This window comes from Lissotriton vulgaris, chromosome 8 (assembly GCF_964263255.1).
Source record: "Lissotriton vulgaris chromosome 8, aLisVul1.2, whole genome shotgun sequence".
NCBI classification, from domain to species: domain Eukaryota; kingdom Metazoa; phylum Chordata; class Amphibia; order Caudata; family Salamandridae; genus Lissotriton; species Lissotriton vulgaris.
In genome coordinates, this window is record NC_141696.1 from 1409278513 (window position 1) to 1409295183 (window position 16671).

Sequence of the window (16671 nt, forward strand, 5' to 3'; positions counted from 1 at the left end):
TGACTTTCCACGAAAGAACTCTTGAACCTTTCAGAAGACTCTCCCTTGTGGCTAAGGAGTAGCCACCCTGCACAGCAGGCACCATCCAAGCGCATCGCGGTTTGCTGTAAGTCTCTCCTCCAGATCAAGACTGCCCAGCTCGACGAGACCCGGCTTCCCTGGCACCTCTGACCTCTACCTACATCGTCAGCTCAGCTGAGATTCGTGGGTGTGACGATACCTCGAGGGACCGGCCATCTTCAAGACTGCACGACGCTTGCCCAGCACGACCGCCGAGGGATCCTCGAGTGAGTGTTTTGGGGTTTGAGAAGCCCTAACCCTGAGCAGCTCCAGCACCGAAGTCCAGCCCCCCAGCATCCACCAGATCTGCGTGGGACCCTTCTGCTCTTTGCTGCTCACCGCGTTGTCCGACTACCTGCCTGCTGGCTTGTGGCCCTCCTGGCGACGCACCACAACGACAACACCGCTGGTCTGGTTGCTCCAGACTGGCCCTTGCTCCCCTCCAACAGAGGAGCACCCCGGACCCTCCTGGTCCACTCCAGACACCATTTTCGGTCCACCGCGTGGGCTTGCATTTGCCAAGACTTGTTGCCCCAATCCTGGGTCCAGCGACATCGACAGCAGACACCTTCGTGGGACAGCTCGTGTAGGAAGGTACATCCTGACTATGGTTGCCCCCAACTTTTTGCCCTGTGTTTTAGCTGGTTTTGGACATAGTCGACCTGGGACCCTGCCAATCAGGACCCCAGGCCTACTGCTCTCTCTTTAAAATGGATTCCATGTACCCTAGGTACATTTCCAATTGGTACTGGGCCACCCTATCAGACCCTGTAACTCAGGGCATAGGTGTACCCAGGGCTGCCAGGGGCTGCAGCATGTATTATGCCACCCCTGGCTGGCCTCCTAAATTTGACACAACTGGCTGCATGACAGCTGGGGCAAAGTCGTGTAATCACCCTTTGCTGTAGGTGTAGTATACCTATACCTAACCCTAAAATGGACACACAGATTCCTATCAGTCACTCCTATGGCAGGCCTTGACAATCCTGAAGGCAGAGTGCTTGGAATCGTGTGAGATGGTGCTCTGGCATGAGCTGAGCCTGTCTGCAGCTTGCGGAATCAAGTCCTAATAGCTGGTCCATGATATCGCATACCATATACTCTTAAGTGCATTATAATCCTCGCGGTTAAATGCTATCTTTGGTATTGCTTTATCAAAACATGTCGAGTAAGGTGTCATACGAATTGGAATACTAACCCCTCGCCAATTCTGGCGACGGGGTTAGCATTCCACCCTTCTAGAGGGACACGACATGTATGTAACTGTGAACCCCGGTTAAAGTTAACTGAAGCCTCAGCTCCACAAAATGGATGCTGCCACCACAGACACGAGTCTGACCCCCTGCAGCTGGGAGTCCTTCCAGTGAGGGGAGCCTGGACAAAGGGTTTCCTGTCAGGGGCGGTGCTAGCACCGTCCCAGACATGGTTTTGTGTATCCTGGGTAGGCAGGGCTTTACAGGAAGGTGACTGCTGAGTGGCACCCCGGTGCTCACTACGCATAGGCCGGTCTGAACCAGTTCCAGGGGCACACCAGCCCCTGGCCTGGGGAAGTCCGGCATGGCTGAGGGGTGTAACCACCCCCCACCTAGTCCCACCCATAGGCAGGACCTAGTCACCGGGTCAGCCCCCTTTTTTTAGTATAAAGATAGGAGCGGGCCCCCTGTTAAAATTAGATCATCTTTGGAATCAAGATACCACTTTCTTCGAAAGGACTTCACGATTTCTTCTTCAAGATTCTCCCTTGTGGCTAAGGAGTAGTCACCCTGCATCAAGCGGGCACCATCCTAAAGAACACTGCGGTCTGCTGCAAGTCCTTCATCACGAATCCGACGGCCCAGCTCGACGAGACCCGGCTTCCCTGGCACCTCTGACCTCTACTCACCTCTACAGCCAAGCTGAGAACCGTGAGTGCGACGAGACCTCGAGGGACCGACGATCGCCAAGACTGCACGACATCTTTACTGCAAGCCCACCGTGTCCTCCACTGGTGAGTGCTTTGGGGTCCGAGAAGCCCCGACCCTGCGCAGCTCCAGCACCCAAGATCAGCCTCCCTGCATCTCCACGATCTGCGTGGGGCCCTTCTGCTGTTTGCTGTGCACCGCGTTGTTTGGCTACTAGCCGGCTGGCTTGTGGCCTTCTGAACGACGCCCAACGACTTCACGACTGCTGGTCTGGTTGCTCCAGGCTGGCCCTTGCTTCCTTGTTCAAGAGAGGCACCCCGGACCCTCCTGGTCCACTCCAGACGCCATTTTAGGTCCACCGCGTGGGCTTGAATTTGCCAAGGCTTTGTTGCCCAATCCTGGGTCCAGCGACGCCGACAGCTTCTATCTTCGTGGGACAGCTCGATCCTCCCTCCTGGTCGCCGACAACGCCTCCTGGTCCGTGAGATCTTCGAGTCAAGCGTCACCCACTCACCTAGTCGAGGTGGCTACCATCCGGTGCCCTCCTGGTGCCCACTGACTACTGGCTAGTAGTCTCGAACTTGGTCCCCTCTGCTTTCAGGTGTCATCCATCTTCGAGATCCAGGCTTGGATCCAACTGAACTTTCTTCACTGGTCACCGGCCAGCATCTTTTCTTCCGGCTCCTGGTCCGTCTACGAGGATTCCCGACGTCTTTTCAGACCTATGCAGCTGCAGCCCCTGGGCTAGGTAACTTCGGCATTTCGGTGCCCCAGCATAGCCTCACTATCCAAGGGTCAGAATCTACTTTCGTTTTCTCCCTACCAGGTCGGGTTCGCCCGAGAACACTAACTTTCTAATTCCTAGCTACCATAGACTTTTGTCCCGCATCTCGCGTGAGAGTGCACACACTGCACCCGAGTCCCCTAGGCCTCCTAGACATAATCTAACGATTCCCTAGTCAAGTCCTAGCGATTCCAAAAGCTATTAGTACTGTACTTACCTGCTAGGAATTTCGCATTCCACTTTCAGAGTATATGGTTTTCCGTGCCCCTCGGGCATTTGTATATACTGTGCTAACTTAAGTATTTTTGTAAGAGTTTTGGTTTGTGCTTAGTACCCTGTCCTCATAAAGAGTACAGGGCTGTTGTGATCTTTAATAAATAACTGTTTATTTTCATAACACTTGTGTGGTGTCCTTTCACTGGGTATTCAAGGGGTATATGTGTGGTAAACAGCTGGCTTAACACGCCCTCTCGAGTCTTTAGCCTTAGACTGCTCGTATCCATGCTACTAGGATAGCTGGTCTATAAGGTTGACTTACAACCAATCATCAATAAGGGTTGCTGGACTGATACATAGTGGGCACTAGAATAGTGACCACTGCATATCAGGCCACCTTCTCACATTGGTGGCAGCGGTGGGATTTGAGCTTGCTGTTGTTTTACCACACGTATCCTAAGAATATCTTGTTGAAAGATCACATAAGTACTGTTAGGTACATATAACTAAAGCTTAGAATACTCTGAGTTCTACTGAACCAGCTGTTGTAGCTCCTCAAGGCTTAGCACACCTTGGCTGCAACTCTTAGCAAGGGATCAGTAGGTAACACATAGTGTAGGTAGGTGCATCACTTACACCACACTAGAAGCAGTATGTCGGCCACAGGAGGAAACACTGAGTCTCCCCTTGTGTCAGTTGACCCTCCACAGGTCATCCCTTCAAAATATACTGCTCTTAGCTTCCATGAGATGAGACAAGTGTGTACTCTCAGGAAACTAAAACAGGGGTCTAACCCCACCACTTCCTTTCTGATTGGTCTCTTAGAGGCTTATGATGCCAGTAGGGCTGGTAACCCAGACCCTTCTAATCCAGATGGAAGTTTGCCCTCCTTACAGGGTCCCTTTGATATCCATCCCCTCCTTGAGGCAGATGTTGCTGAGGATGAGGATGAGTTATCAGGGGATGAGGCAGATAAGGGACAGGTAGAAGTCAGCAGACTAAGCAGGTCCAACTTAAGCAGACATGAGCTTGGTACTGGGGAACTCCTGGGCCCACTCTCAGGTCAGCTTAACATTGGGAATGGACGAGTTAGGTCTCTATCAAGAGGCTCTAGCAGATCCTTTCGAACCAATGGCTCTCTCAACTCTTCTCACAGAGGAATGTCTTCCCCTAAGAGGAGAGTGTATGAAGCTGAAGAAAGGGCAGTCAAACTGAGGATTGAAAGGGAAGAACTTGCCCTGGCCAAAGAGAGACTTGCCCTTGCTAGAGAGCAAGAATTATGTGGGCTAGTTCCCACTGGTGGCAGCAATAAACCTAGCAATAGGGAAAGGAGTTTTGATACAAAGCACCTGAATAAGATAGTGCCCCCCTTTAAAGAAGGGGATGACATCCACAAATGGATTACTGCTTTGGAGAGAGCCTGCACTGTGCAGGGTGTTCCCCAAAGTGAGTGGGCAGCTATCTTGTGGCTCTCCTTTGATGGTAAAGGTAGAGATAAGCTCCTCACCACAAGGGTGGAGGATGCTAACAATTACCAAGTCTTGAAAAATGTACTGGTTGATGGGTTTGGTTTAACCACTGAACAATACAGGATGCTGTTCAGAGACACCCAGAAAACTCAGTCTCAAGATTGGACTGACTTTGTTGATTGTGCCACTAAGGCTTTTGAAGGCTGGCTACTGGGTAGTAAAGTTACTGATTTTAAAGGATTGTATAATCTAATTATGAGGGAGCAAATCTTAAATAATTGTCAGAACCAGCTATTACATCAGCACCTGGTAGACTCTGAGTTGACCTCTCCACAGGAATTGGGTAAGAGGGCAGACAAATGGGTCAGAACCAGGGTTAGGCCTAAAAACCAGGGTGGTGACCAGAAAAAGGAATCAACCAAGCCTCAAGAGAAGGGTGGGGATAAATCCACAGAGAAGACTTCCCTAGGGCCCCAAAACTCCAACAAGGGTGGTGGGTCCCAGAACACTCCTTCAGAACAGAAGAAACCTTATTGCCATACCTGTAAACAGGTGGGCCATTACAAAAGTGATGCCAGTTGCCCTAAAAATGGTAATAAGGGAAATACACCCCCAAGTAATACTCCTAGGCCTCCTGTTACCACTAGTGGTAATCCCCCAGGTGGTGGGAGTGCCCCCAAGAATGTGGTGGGCATTACTTTGGGCAATCAGGAGGACTATGGCTTAGCCAGGTTCCCTGACCACACTCTTGTCTGTGAGACTGGCATGGGGTTTGCCAACTTCACTACTGGACCCCACATTTTGGGCAAGTATAGACAAGAAGTTTTAGTGAATGGTCAGAAAGTTGAGGCATTCAGAGACACAGGGGCCAGCCTCACCATGGTGAGTGACCATCTGGTCCCCTCTGCTCAACTGACCCCTGGTTTTACTTATCAGGTGACAGACATTCATGGAATGAAGAGAAGGCATCCCATGGCAGTAGTCAAGCTCAGCTGGGGTAATGTCACAGGACCCATGAGAGTGGCAGTGACAGATAACCTACCTGTAGATTGCTTACTGGGGAATGACCTGGAACTCTCAGCATGGGCTGAGGTGGAACAAGAAACTCATTCCAGAATGATAGGCCTATCCAGACAGGTTAGTGGGGCAGTAATAGCTACAGCCCCAGTCCAAACACCATTCCTCCCTGAAAAGGTTGGAAGGACAGTGGTAGCCACTGCCCAGGCTCAGACAGACTTTTTAGAACAGGATAGGAGGGCTGTGACAGTCACAGCCCAAACACAGACTGAGTGCCCTCCTGAAAAGGTTGGCAAGGTTGAAATGGTCTCAGCCTCTACTCAGACAGATAGTGAGGTTGTGAAGCCTGAAACAATGGATCACTCCACTCAAACAGAGAGCATTGAGGAGGAAGAAGAGTCTTCCCCCTCCCAGACACTAGGTGAGAGCCAGCCTCCTCAGGGAACTGACTCTCCCCCTGTTGAAGGAACTGCCCCAGAGGTAGTCAGGCCTAGCCTGGCAGAGCCCCTGATGGCAGTGGACCCTTCCCAGGTGGGACCCAGTCTGGAGCAGGTAACCTGCACCTCTATACCCTGCCTCAGTCAGCCCAGGGCTGAAGAGACCAGGGAGGCCAGTGGTGGACCCCAAAGGGCCCCCTGTCCAAAAGAACCCCCTAATCAGCAGATTAGGATCACTGAAGCTGGTAAACCTAGCCAAGTGAAAATAGAACAGACTCCTGAGGGATCCCCCTTAAAAGTAGTTAGGGAACTCCCACAGCTGGACACTGTTGGGCACAGCCAAACATGGGGCCTAAAAACCCCAGACCTGACCTGTCCCTCCAGTAAGCCAAACAGAGGGACTCAGCCTCCAGCTTTAGGTAGCCAGAGGCTGACCCTGAGAGCTCAGTGCATCTCAGCTAAAGAAAGAAAGGCACACATGATGAATGGTGATTGGAGGAAGTTGAGCCCAAAGGTAGAGGAGCCTCACTTCAGTACTCCATCCCAGCATCAGCCTTCTTCTTTCCCAAGACACACCAGAGACAGAGATTCCCTATGGTGGAGACCCTCAGATACCCTTAGGGTGAGGGGTTGCCTAGTGGACCATGACACAGGGGGAAACCAAGCCAGAGCTGGTCCTTCCTTATATGGCCACTTAGGTAATAGAGGCTTACCTGGACAAGGGTAGCCTTATCTCCTTTCGTTTGGGGGGGGGTTGTGTAGGAAGGTACATCCTGACTATGGTTGCCCCCAACTTTTTGCCCTGTGTTTTAGCTGGTTTTGGACATAGTCGACCTGGGACCCTGCCAATCAGGACCCCAGGCCTACTGCTCTCTCTTTAAAATGGATTCCATGTACCCTAGGTACATTTCCAATTGGTACTGGGCCACCCTATCAGACCCTGTAACTCAGGGCATAGGTGTACCCAGGGCTGCCAGGGGCTGCAGCATGTATTATGCCACCCCTGGCTGGCCTCCTAAATTTGACACAACTGGCTGCATGACAGCTGGGGCAAAGTCGTGTAATCACCCTTTGCTGTAGGTGTAGTATACCTATACCTAACCCTAAAATGGACACACAGATTCCTATCAGTCACTCCTATGGCAGGCCTTGACAATCCTGAAGGCAGAGTGCTTGGAATCGTGTGAGATGGTGCTCTGGCATGAGCTGAGCCTGTCTGCAGCTTGCGGAATCAAGTCCTAATAGCTGGTCCATGATATCGCATACCATATACTCTTAAGTGCATTATAATCCTCGCGGTTAAATGCTATCTTTGGTATTGCTTTATCAAAACATGTCGAGTAAGGTGTCATACGAATTGGAATACTAACCCCTCGCCAATTCTGGCGACGGGGTTAGCATTCCACCCTTCTAGAGGGACACGACATGTATGTAACTGTGAACCCCGGTTAAAGTTAACTGAAGCCTCAGCTCCACAAAATGGATGCTGCCACCACAGACACGAGTCTGACCCCCTGCAGCTGGGAGTCCTTCCAGTGAGGGGAGCCTGGACAAAGGGTTTCCTGTCAGGGGCGGTGCTAGCACCGTCCCAGACATGGTTTTGTGTATCCTGGGTAGGCAGGGCTTTACAGGAAGGTGACTGCTGAGTGGCACCCCGGTGCTCACTACGCATAGGCCGGTCTGAACCAGTTCCAGGGGCACACCAGCCCCTGGCCTGGGGAAGTCCGGCATGGCTGAGGGGTGTAACCACCCCCCACCTAGTCCCACCCATAGGCAGGACCTAGTCACCGGGTCAGCCCCCTTTTTTAGTATAAAGATAGGAGCGGGCCCCCTGTTAAAATTAGATCATCTTTGGAATCAAGATACCACTTTCTTCGAAAGGACTTCACGATTTCTTCTTCAAGATTCTCCCTTGTGGCTAAGGAGTAGTCACCCTGCATCAAGCGGGCACCATCCTAAAGAACACTGCGGTCTGCTGCAAGTCCTTCATCACGAATCCGACGGCCCAGCTCGACGAGACCCGGCTTCCCTGGCACCTCTGACCTCTACTCACCTCTACAGCCAAGCTGAGAACCGTGAGTGCGACGAGACCTCGAGGGACCGACGATCGCCAAGACTGCACGACATCTTTACTGCAAGCCCACCGTGTCCTCCACTGGTGAGTGCTTTGGGGTCCGAGAAGCCCCGACCCTGCGCAGCTCCAGCACCCAAGATCAGCCTCCCTGCATCTCCACGATCTGCGTGGGGCCCTTCTGCTGTTTGCTGTGCACCGCGTTGTTTGGCTACTAGCCGGCTGGCTTGTGGCCTTCTGAACGACGCCCAACGACTTCACGACTGCTGGTCTGGTTGCTCCAGGCTGGCCCTTGCTTCCTTGTTCAAGAGAGGCACCCCGGACCCTCCTGGTCCACTCCAGACGCCATTTTAGGTCCACCGCGTGGGCTTGAATTTGCCAAGGCTTTGTTGCCCAATCCTGGGTCCAGCGACGCCGACAGCTTCTATCTTCGTGGGACAGCTCGATCCTCCCTCCTGGTCGCCGACAACGCCTCCTGGTCCGTGAGATCTTCGAGTCAAGCGTCACCCACTCACCTAGTCGAGGTGGCTACCATCCGGTGCCCTCCTGGTGCCCACTGACTACTGGCTAGTAGTCTCGAACTTGGTCCCCTCTGCTTTCAGGTGTCATCCATCTTCGAGATCCAGGCTTGGATCCAACTGAACTTTCTTCACTGGTCACCGGCCAGCATCTTTTCTTCCGGCTCCTGGTCCGTCTACGAGGATTCCCGACGTCTTTTCAGACCTATGCAGCTGCAGCCCCTGGGCTAGGTAACTTCGGCATTTCGGTGCCCCAGCATAGCCTCACTATCCAAGGGTCAGAATCTACTTTCGTTTTCTCCCTACCAGGTCGGGTTCGCCCGAGAACACTAACTTTCTAATTCCTAGCTACCATAGACTTTTGTCCCGCATCTCGCGTGAGAGTGCACACACTGCACCCGAGTCCCCTAGGCCTCCTAGACATAATCTAACGATTCCCTAGTCAAGTCCTAGCGATTCCAAAAGCTATTAGTACTGTACTTACCTGCTAGGAATTTCGCATTCCACTTTCAGAGTATATGGTTTTCCGTGCCCCTCGGGCATTTGTATATACTGTGCTAACTTAAGTATTTTTGTAAGAGTTTTGGTTTGTGCTTAGTACCCTGTCCTCATAAAGAGTACAGGGCTGTTGTGATCTTTAATAAATAACTGTTTATTTTCATAACACTTGTGTGGTGTCCTTTCACTGGGTATTCAAGGGGTATATGTGTGGTAAACAGCTGGCTTAACACGCCCTCTCGAGTCTTTAGCCTTAGACTGCTCGTATCCATGCTACTAGGATAGCTGGTCTATAAGGTTGACTTACAACCAATCATCAATAAGGGTTGCTGGACTGATACATAGTGGGCACTAGAATAGTGACCACTGCATATCAGGCCACCTTCTCACATCTCGCACCTCCATCCTGGTCGCCGACAACACCTCCTGGTCTGAGAGACTGCAGAGCCCAACGTCGCCCACTCACCTGGTCGAGGTGACTCCATCCGGTGCCATCCTGGTGCCCATCTAATCACTGGCTAGTGATTCAGAACTTGGTCCCCTCTGCTTACAGGTATCCTCCATCACCGATCCAGGCTTGGATCCCTTCGAACTTCATCACTGGTCACCTGCCAGCAACTTCTTCTTTCAGGCTCCATAGACTGCAACGAGGATTCCCGACGTCTTTTCAGACCTATGCAGCCGCAGCCCCTGGGCTAGGTAATCTCAGCATTTCGGTGCTCCAGCATAGCTTAACTATCCAAGGGTCCAGATCCTTTTTCGTTTCAGCTCTACCTAGTCGGATTCGTCCGATAACACTAACTTTACGAAATCTAGCATCCATAGACTTTGTCCCGCATCCCGCGTGAGAGTGCACACTCTGCACCCGATCTCCCTAGGCCTCCTGCTCGTAATCTGAAGGTTCAGTAGTCCAGTCCTAGCGATCCTAAAGCCTATTAGCGTAGTACTTACCTGCTAGTAATTTCGCATTCCACTTTTAGAGTATATGGGTTTTCGTGCCCCTCGGGCATTTGTGTAAATTGTGCGACTTTCAGTATTTCTTCAAGAGCTTTGTATTGTGCTTAGCACCCTGTCCTCATAAAGAGTCCAGGGTTGTTGTGTTCTAAATAAATATACTTTATTTTCATAACAACTTGTGTGGTGTCCTTTTACTTGGTGTTCAAGGGGTATATGTGATGGTAGAACAGCTGGCTTAACACGCCCTCTAGAGTTTAGCCTAAAGACTGCTCTTGTCCACGCTACTAGGATAGCTGGTCTACGGTTGACTTACAACCAATCATCAATAAGGGTTGTTTGGACTGATACATAGTGATCACTAGAATAGTGAGCACTGCATATCAGGCCAACTTCTCACACTTGGGATTATTAAAGTAAGCCCTGTAAACCAATAAGGGTTGTCTGGATTTTTTGCACGGTGTGCCCTTACACTAGCACTACCACATAAAAAGCCAGCTTCCAACACCGGAGCACAGATGTACTGCTCGAAAACATTTTCGGATCCAGTCTGGGGCCTGGGGATATTCTAAGGTAAGGAATCTGCGGCTTAGAATTGTCATCCCCAAGATTTTTGACTGATGCTGCTTTTTTACTCTGAGTGCAACTAGGCCTACTAACCAAAACTCAATGCTCCAACACTAAAAGTGTATGTCAAATTGGTAATACCCAATTGGAAATAACTAACTTACCTGTGAGTCCCTAGCTAATGGTACCTGGTACCCAGGGTGTGTAAGATACAGATTATTGTTTGGTTTAGTCTCTGATATCCTCGCTCTTTCTACTTTTGGTGATAGTTATGACTCTGAATCTTGTTTTCGCACGGATGTTCTCACCACTATTGTCTATAATATTTTCCCTGTTTCACCACCCTGTTGTCGGATAGATATCACTGGCTTTCTAATAGCTCATCAACTATTGTGCAATGTTACTGATAAATCACTTAGAATCCACACTGCACCTGGGTAAGGGCACTATTTGGTTGAACTTCTCATCCCTGTGTGATCCTAAACAAATATTTAAGACGTTACATGTATTATTTTGCAGTCTTGAAAAATTCACGCTGATGAAACACGTTCAGCTGCCTGTGTGTATTGGCTATTTCAGTTTATATCTGCATCATTGAGTGCTGCGGTACTGTCTTCTTGATTGGTTCGCTGATCTCGAGATCTTCCGGTTCTGGCCATTTCACCCTAGGTGGCAGGGAGTGTGTATATCATGGGAGCACCAACCTATTTCCCTAATTGTTGTAGGTCTTGGGATGTGTGATCACCTTGGCATTGCCACTATTTTTGTGTATGTTCTAAGTGTCCAATTCGTTGAGTTTGCCAAGCCTTGTTCGCGGCTGAGTGAAATTGCATTTATTTATTATTGCTTGTAAAATCTAAATCTCCAGAGGTGGATCATTTTTGTTATAGAGTCTAAATTCTTATTGAAAAACTACCTATTTTAATGAATTAGTATCAGATTTGAGTGCTGTGTCGATTGTGTCTTCAATTGTTTTGGAGCTGTTCAAATGCCTAACATGGTTCCTCTGTTTAAGCATTGCTGCTCAGTGTCACAGCTACCCAGGAATAAGCTGAAGGGGTTTACAGAGTACACCTACTGGACCTAAAAGGGCTGATAAGTGTATTACACAGCGAGAAAACAGAACCACACCAATTAATGCACCCCTATTCCTCATATACAGCTTAAGAAAAAACTGAATGGTTAGACTGCGAGTGGCTGCTAGTTGCGGTTCTTACATTTTTCATATTTTTATTTTAGTGCAAAATGCAGCCTCATGTGAAAATATAGCGTCAAACACCATATTTACGTTTGGAGTAATTTCATGAAATTTCATTTACTTTTCCCTGCGGTAGCAAATTTTGCATCCCTAATTGTTTTTGAGTGGGTGTTTATTGTGTGGAAGTGCAAAAAATAGGTGTTTATCTGCTTATGCTAATAATGGTTATTTCCGTTTTGGCAAGCTTTTACATGTGTTATAGGTTCAAACAGAAAACATTAAAGCAAAGTGATGTTGCAGTATAATTATGTCTTACCTCATCGCCCATCTGAGGAACAAATGGAGACTTTCGAGGCATTGTATCAGTTATCCACGCAGAAGGCTGCCAAGCACTGGACACTTCTTGGTTTTCTGACTGTTCTGTGCCATTTCTCTTTATGTTGAAATAATTAAAAGAACAAGTTACATTAAAAAAAACGTCTTGTTTACAACACTGTTTACCACACAATGATATTTTCTGGATGAAACTAATGTTCGAAAATTTACCAGGGCAATTAAGCAACAAAACTTAAACATGGGTGGATAAGACATTATGTTTTACCATAAGGTAGCTGCTTAACCTAAGAGATATAAATAAAAAAGTTAAAACACCTATATGGAGCCAGCTATGACTATTCAAAAGCCATCGCTCAAGACACACATGTATCCATTTGTTATTTACTATTAATGTTAATTAGCACCTATACAGCACATATATAACAAATTCGTACTTTTAAACATACTTCTCCAGTATTGGAATAATTTAAACATGGTTTTATACAGTGGAATACACAGTCTTGCTTGCGACACTTAAAGAGGAAGTAGCTCAAGAACTCTGAAAACGTGGTTTGTGTCCTTTCTTTAGAACTCACTTTCTTACCATTCTCACTCTTTCGCTTTAATATTGTTGCTAGTTAGATTGGAGTCTCCTACAAGTCGTCATTGTCTATGGTACTCAGCGTTTAAGTTAGACCTTTGGCTTAAGTCACTACAATCCACGCTGCTGTGCAGTGACCTACGCAGACATGCAATTGATTGTTCAGTTTATCATCATGCCTCTAGTCCCATACAACAAACTAAACATCTGTTTCATTGGCACTCAACAGTGGCTGAGCATGAATTTTCTAAAACTGAATGACAATAAAACAGTTTCAGTTGATGAGTGGTCAGAAGCAGCGTTGGTGTAGCTCACATTAGCCCTGCTTTTCTCTTAAGGAAAGGTGAAATTGAGCATTGTACTGGTTAAAGATCTTTCTTTCAGTCCTTGATAAACTTAGTCTTCTTAGCCTTATTTAGGGCTTGTTGGCTCTTGCGCAAGAGCCTTCCATTCATTCTTCCTTAACAACATTCTAAGATGTTTGCAGCCTGCGGTCTTTTAAGCAGAGAATACAGTGACTGCTTGTATTCAGAACTGATACGATAGTCCCTTTCCAGTCGACAGAGAACCATGAGTTTCACCATACGGAAAGGTTACAATTACGAAAATATATGTCTCAAAAGCTTGCATAACACTGCTTATCACAACATCAACCAAGTTTTGAATCCCATTGTCTAATGCACAAAGTCTTAAGGACTCAATCAACTCTAGTGCCTTCAATTTACTCCAGGTATCAAAGGAGAAGAATGGCTTTCCTATCTGAGAGATTGTCAAGACAGTGTTAGCCACTGATTTCATTTATGTCTTTCCAGGTAATTGTGAGGCCATAAGAAGCAAGCTACCTACCTTCAGGAATGTTTTATCTGGTAGCTGCTATACTTAGCCACATATTTCTTAACTTAGAATGTTCCACAGGCATCAGACTGCATCCAGAAACATTTTGTGAGCAGGACCCCTTTTTCTTCTGATAGAGTCTTCTAGCCTCATCCTTACCTTAGAATGGATAGCTAAGAAATACCTTCCTGGAGGTGAGTCTGTGAACATGATTTAAACCAGAATGCCCTGCAGGACAGGATGGGGAAAGTGCTCATCCCGTCAGACCGGACTGTCCAGGCAGAAGTATTTGGTGAACATGTGCAGTAAAGCCCAAGTTGGTGCCTGGCAGATGTCTAGGACCAGACCTCTGTGCGCTAATCTAGTGGTCGCTGCCTTTGCTCTGGTAATATGAGCATACAAACTATATGGGGGTTGCTTCTTGGCCAGTGCATAGCAGATTTTAATGCAGAGGACGACCCATCAGGAGATTGTCCATTTCTCCACAGCCTTCCTTTTCTTGGCCCAGACAAACCCCATGAAGGGATGATTTTCCACCCAGAAGGGTTCTGTGCTGTCAGCGTAAAAAGACAGTGCTCCTTTTGGGTCCAGCCGGTGGACTCGCTCTCCTCTACTTTAATGGGATGAGGAAGAGCGTAAAAGGTAGGCAAGTTGATGGGCTGGCCTATTTTGAACGGGGTGACTACCTTCGGGAAGACGGACGCTCAAGACCGAAGGACCCGTTATTTTCTGGGGAAAAGGACCTGTAGGTAAGTGGTGGGGACAGTGCTGATAGCTTACTTAGTTTCTGGACAGATGCACCTGCCACCAGAAAAGCCAACTTGATGGTGAGGAACCTAAGAGGGCAAGAATGGAGACGATCAAATGCAGTGCACATTAAGAAGGTAAGATCCAAATTAAGGTACAATTGAGGAATAACAAAGGGAGCTTGGGGGAAATGTGTTGTAAACCTTTAAGGAACCTATTTAACATGCTGAGGGCAGATCAGCTTTCAATGGCAGCCAGATCACTCAGAGCTCCTGTAGGTTGATGTGGAGACCAGATTCTGCCGGAGACCAGAAGCCTAGGATGTCCACCTCTCCCAGAAGGCCACCCCACCCAGGGAGTGGCGCATCTGTGACTACTGTCACATCTGGTTGGGGAAGGGAGAGGGATCTGCCACTGACCCAATTGCGGTTCATTAGCCACCACTGCATATCTGTAGCAGTTCCCTCCGAGATCTGGACTACGTCGGAGAGCCGGCATATGCCAACAGGCATGAGTCACAAGCAGAATGTACTAGGCCATGAGGCCCAGCAGCCTCAGAGTCAGTCTCAACAAACCCACGATAGAATCTGAAACATCTGTATCATAGCCTAAATATCATGGATTCGTCACTTGGGAAGATAGGCCGGAAATTGCACTTTGTCCAGAACAGTTCCATTGAAAGGGAGCATTTCAGAGGGAGTCAGGTGTGACTTTGGCACATTGAGAGAGAACCTCAGCAAATGCAGAATGTCTGCTGTAGTCTAAAGGTGAAGAAAACAAGTTACTTACCTGTAACTTCAGTTATCCAGTATTGGTATCTTTCATAGATTCACATGCCTGAATCATTCCCCGTCACCAAGGCGGAAGTTCCACGGTATATAAAAAAGCAGTGCCAAAAGCAAATTACAGTAGCAGACCCTATGAGAAAGGCCTGAGGCCTAGATTGTAGTAGCCTATCTACCTCATTATGCTAAAAAGACCAACGTCTTTGGTACAACCAATCAGCTCACAGCACCCTCTAGAATCCTCTCTGCAGAGCCAGTTCGCCTCAGATTTTCGTTAGCACAAGTGGGAATGAGTATCCCAAAAACTAGACAACTGACTCTCCGAGGACGAGGGTGGGTGCATGTGAATCTATGAAAGATACCAATACTGGATAACTGAAGTTACAGGTAATTAACTTGTTTTCTTATCCAGTATTGGGGTATCTTTCATAGATTCACATGCCTGAATCCGATTAGCAAGCAGTATCCCAGACAACAGTCGGTTGCGGATGGTGGGAGACATAGTGTTACATCCCATAAACATATGTTTAACAACCAATAATTGCGAAGTAAATACATTACTAGTGATAAACGACTAGATTCGAAAGAGCAGTCATATAATATTAACCAGGAAAAGTAATAACAAGCAAAACAGGCAAGTAATCTGTAATACCTGTACATCTTTACATCCATAGATATATTGAAAGGCATAGATTCATTATAAGATTAATAAAACCTTGGTTACCTGAATTTGTTCTTACGGAAACAGGTGACGTAAAACCGCTTGACCAACTGCCGCATCATCTTGGCTTGCTGATTGTAGGCAGTAATGTCTGTGGACATTCTTCCATGTCGCAGCACAGCAAATATTTTCTAGCGTCACTCCTGCAAACAAGGCTGTAGACGCTGCTACAGCTCTTGTAGTGAGATCTGACAGTTCTTTGCAATGGTCTGTTAGATTTGACGTGGCAAAAATGGATCGCAGAGGCTATCTACCTGGAAATTGTGGCTTTAGTGACCGCTTTCCCCAGCCCAGTGTAGCTTGGCCATAAGCCACGAATAACTGATCTGATTTTCTGAAGTTTTTTGTTCTCTGAAGATAAAACTTCAAACATCGCTTGATTTCCAAAGAATGCAGTGTTCTTTCTGCCGGGGTTGTAGGAATCGGGAAGAAAACTCGTAATTTCCCTGGTTCGTTTAGATGGAACTGAGAGGGCACTTTGGGTATGAAAGTTGGATTTGTTCGAAGAGTGACATACTGTTGAGAGAAATGCAAGAAGGGTTCTTTTATAGTAAAAGCCTGAATTTCTCCTACTCTTCTGGCAGATGTCAGGGCTAAAAGCAAGGCGACCTTCCATGTCAGGTACTTGAGGTCGGCTTTGTGAATTGGCTCGAACGGGTGCTTCATCAGTTGTGAGAAGACCGTGTTGAGCTCCCATTCCGGTGGTGAAAGTTTAACCGGAGGATAAGTCCGGAAAGGATCCCTCATGTACTGTTTTATCAGCGATGGAGAACACAGTGAAGGAAAGTCCTTCACTTTCCTGAACCTGGATAGAGCCGCCAGATGGACCTTTATCGAAGAGAAGGAAGGGCCAGAACGAGCCAAATGTAAAAGATAAGAAAGGATTTTTTCTGCAGAAACTTCAAAAGGGTGTAAAGTGTTTGGAGTACACCAGGAGCAGAATTGCTTCCATTTGAGACGATAAGTCTTTAATGTGCT

General features: G+C 47.9%; 1 protein-coding gene across 1 annotated transcript in view; it reads right to left on the reverse strand.

Moving 5' to 3' along the window:
* Positions 1–16671, reverse strand: part of BRWD1 (bromodomain and WD repeat domain containing 1) — a 2503800-nt gene that overhangs the window by 1360278 nt on the left and 1126851 nt on the right. Inside the window, exon 24 of the mRNA XM_086935423.1 lies at positions 12007–12123. Coding sequence (XP_086791549.1) covers positions 12007–12123 — 117 coding nt within the window. The remainder of the gene's footprint in view (positions 1–12006; positions 12124–16671) is intronic.